At 43.5% G+C, this 2,972-nt stretch overlaps 1 protein-coding gene across 1 annotated transcript; it reads left to right on the top strand.

Moving 5' to 3' along the window:
• The first annotated feature begins 1,222 nt into the window (after positions 1 to 1,222).
• On the top strand, positions 1,223 to 2,518 carry BECN2 (beclin 2). The gene has a single exon (XM_041749579.1). It carries the CDS (start codon positions 1,223 to 1,225, stop codon positions 2,516 to 2,518), a length of 1,296 nt encoding a protein of 431 aa, XP_041605513.1.
• Positions 2,519 to 2,972: the final 454 nt, after the last annotated feature.

Below are 2,972 nucleotides of genomic sequence, written 5' to 3'. Positions count from 1 at the left end.
AACATCTGTGACCTTGATATGAGGACTTTCTATAGCTTGCTGAGATTAAAGTTGAATCATGGTGGGTTTAAGAGATAATGGAAGGAGAGGAATTGGAGATAGAAGGTACAGACAAATCTTTCCTGGAGGTGTGTGAAAAGGCCCCCAAAAAGGAGCAAAGGTTGGAAAGGGAAGAGGGATAAGGTAATTCATCTAAGTGCTGGCAATACAGTAGTGCATAAAACCCCAGTCCCTTATACCCTCTAATCCATCGAATCCTCACTCTTGGGCTCCCCCTAATCTTCCCAAAGGAGACCTTGGGATGAGGAGGTAAGAATTGGAAGGAAGATCTCCAGAAATAAGAGATTTCCTTCCCAACTAAAAGTGACACTCATTTCCACTCATTCCTTCACTAAAGGAAGGCTCCACAGTTGGATTCTGGATTATCCTGAAGGCCATCACTCAGTTAGATAAACCAGAGTCTGAAACAGTCTGTACTCTGCCACTGTGTTCCTTAGTTTATTTGGAGCATCATCTGTCTAGGCTGGTTCAAGCTCAAAGCTAGGTGTGGCTTTGATTTGTTTGGTTTTGGTGGATGGGTACTTAAAATGAGATTTAGCCTTTAGCAATGAATATACTTTACCATTCTACTCCCAAGGATGAATCAGGACTCAGGATTAACTATGACATCAAAAGCAGTTCCAAACTTATTCTGCTATCCCCAATACTTTGGGGAGAAGTATCAGGGTAAGAAAGGCATACTTTGTATAATAGATGATTTCCATCCATCACTCGAGGGACCATAGAGAAGCCCATGGGTGAAGGCAGCAGGAAATTGGGAGAGAAATAGGTGGGAACATGAGCAGAGGTCTTGGTGTCAAGTTAAGATGATGGGATTTAATTTTAAGGTAAGATAAGAGCGTAATACCATTTTAAGGAGGGAAGTACCATGATGAAAGCTTAGTTTATAAAGATTACTCTTAAGATACATCTTGGAAATGTCAAAGGACAAAGTGAGATGATCAGATTTTCCTTTTAGAAAGAATCATTTGTCTAAAAGGAGCTAAAGGAGGCCTAAAGGTATCTAAGGAGGGTATCAATGTAAGGTTTTAAGAAGAGTGACAAGATGAAATACGCATTTTAAAAGAATCACTACTTTAAAGAAGCTTAAAAAAGATATAAATGGATAAGTAAGTGGGGCCATAGGAAACGTGGAATCAGAGTAAGAGCTGAAGCCTTCACCATGTCTTCCATCCGCTTCATCTGCCAGGGCTGCAGGCAGCCCATGAGGCTGAGCCAGTCCACGGGGACCTTGGGCCTTGAGACCACCCAAAGACCTGCAGCTTCCACATTCTCGTCAGCTCAGCAGGAGCCAAGAGAAACCCTGGTATGTGGCCCTACCTCCAAGGTGGAGATAGATAGTGAAAAGCTGCCAGATGCCTCCTGCTCTACCCTCCCTGGAGATGGCAAGATGTTCTGGGACAGTCCTAAGAACTTCATCTTGCTTGGGAAGTTTGACCCTGCAAGAACACTCAGTAACATCCAGAACACTACCAGGGACATTTTTGACATCCTCACTGGTGAAAAATATGTGGATCATCCCCTATGTGAAGACTGTACTGACAAACTTTTAGAGGTGCTGGATACTCAACTCATTATTGTAGACTCTGAGAATGAGAACTACAAATATTGGAGGGGGAGGATATGTGAGGAGGAGATGAAGACACTGCAGGAGGAACTGGAGGGCCTGGAGCTGGAGGAGGCAAGGCTGGTCCAAGAGCTGAAGGAGGTGGAGAAAAAACAAGAAAGAGTTGCAGAGGATCTTGAGGCAGCCCAGGCAGAGACTGAGATGCTGGAACAACAGGACAAGCAGTACTGGAAGGACTACAGTAACTTGAAATGGCAGCAACTGGAACTGCAGGATGAGCTGAAGAGCATGGAAAGGCAGCTGAGACATGCCCAAATCCAGTGGGGCAGACTGAAGAAGACCAATGTGTTCAGTGCCACCTTTGAGATCAGGTATGATGGCCCTGTGGGCATCATCAATAGCTTCAGATTGGGCTGCCTCCCCACTGTCCCTGTGAGCTGGAAGGAGATTAACATGGCTTGGGGACAGACAGCTTTGTTGCTCCTTGCCCTATCCAACAAGATTGGGCTGGAGTTTCAGAGGTATCAACTCATCCCCTGTGGAAACCGGTCCTATTTGAAGTCTTTAACAAATGACCCTGTTGAGTTGCCATTGTTCTGCATCATGAGGCGGAGCACTTGCTTGGACCTCAAGTTTGACCAGGCAATGATGGCTTTTTTGGACTGCATGCAACAGTTTAAGGAAGAGGCTGAGAAAGGCAAGTGGGGTCTTTGCCTACCCTGCAGGATTCATGTGAAAAATGGCCTAATGGAGGACTCTGGAAGTACTGGTGAGTTCTATTCCATCAGAACATACTTGAACACAGAGGAGCAGTGGACAAAGGCACTCAAGCTCATGCTTATAAATCTTAAGTGTAGTCTCACTTGGGTTTCTTTAAGATATCAAGAATGACTTCTATGAGGGAGAGGGGAGATTTTTTTTTTACTTGAAAATATTTTATTTGTGAAAATACCAGAAGTTGTAAAATTGAGGGATATAACGTGTTATAACTCTAAAAATGAGTGGCGACTCCAGCATTAATTGCTGAGAGCAAACCAAAAGCCATTACTATCTTCCCCTGCATATTTTTGTCTTCTCTTCCTTGTACTTTCCTGTTCCCTTATTCCCCACCTGGACAAACATCCAAAATGTCAACAAAGACTGAATTACTAGATGATCAGATTAATAGTACAGAAAAAAGATCAAGAGATGCAGAGGAGAGCACTAGGGTGGGGCCAAAGGAAGAGTGGTAAGGAGAAAGCTAGAGTCTTCATAAAAGTATTTGGGCCACTAATATATGTAGTAGGACTTTTGCGGGGAATATTCAAATATACTTATAAGTTTTTGCTGCCATATATTGTGTAAA

This window comes from Vulpes lagopus, chromosome 1 (genome assembly GCF_018345385.1).
Source record: "Vulpes lagopus strain Blue_001 chromosome 1, ASM1834538v1, whole genome shotgun sequence".
In the NCBI taxonomy this organism is placed as follows: Eukaryota; Metazoa; Chordata; class Mammalia; order Carnivora; family Canidae; genus Vulpes; species Vulpes lagopus.
This window is presented reverse-complemented; position numbering and strand designations above follow the sequence as displayed.

What these genes read in the sequence shown, in the direction of transcription:
- BECN2 (XM_041749579.1), top strand. Translation starts at nt 1,223, where the DNA reads ATGTCTTCCATCCGCTTCATCTGCCAGGGCTGCAGGCAGCCCATGAGG.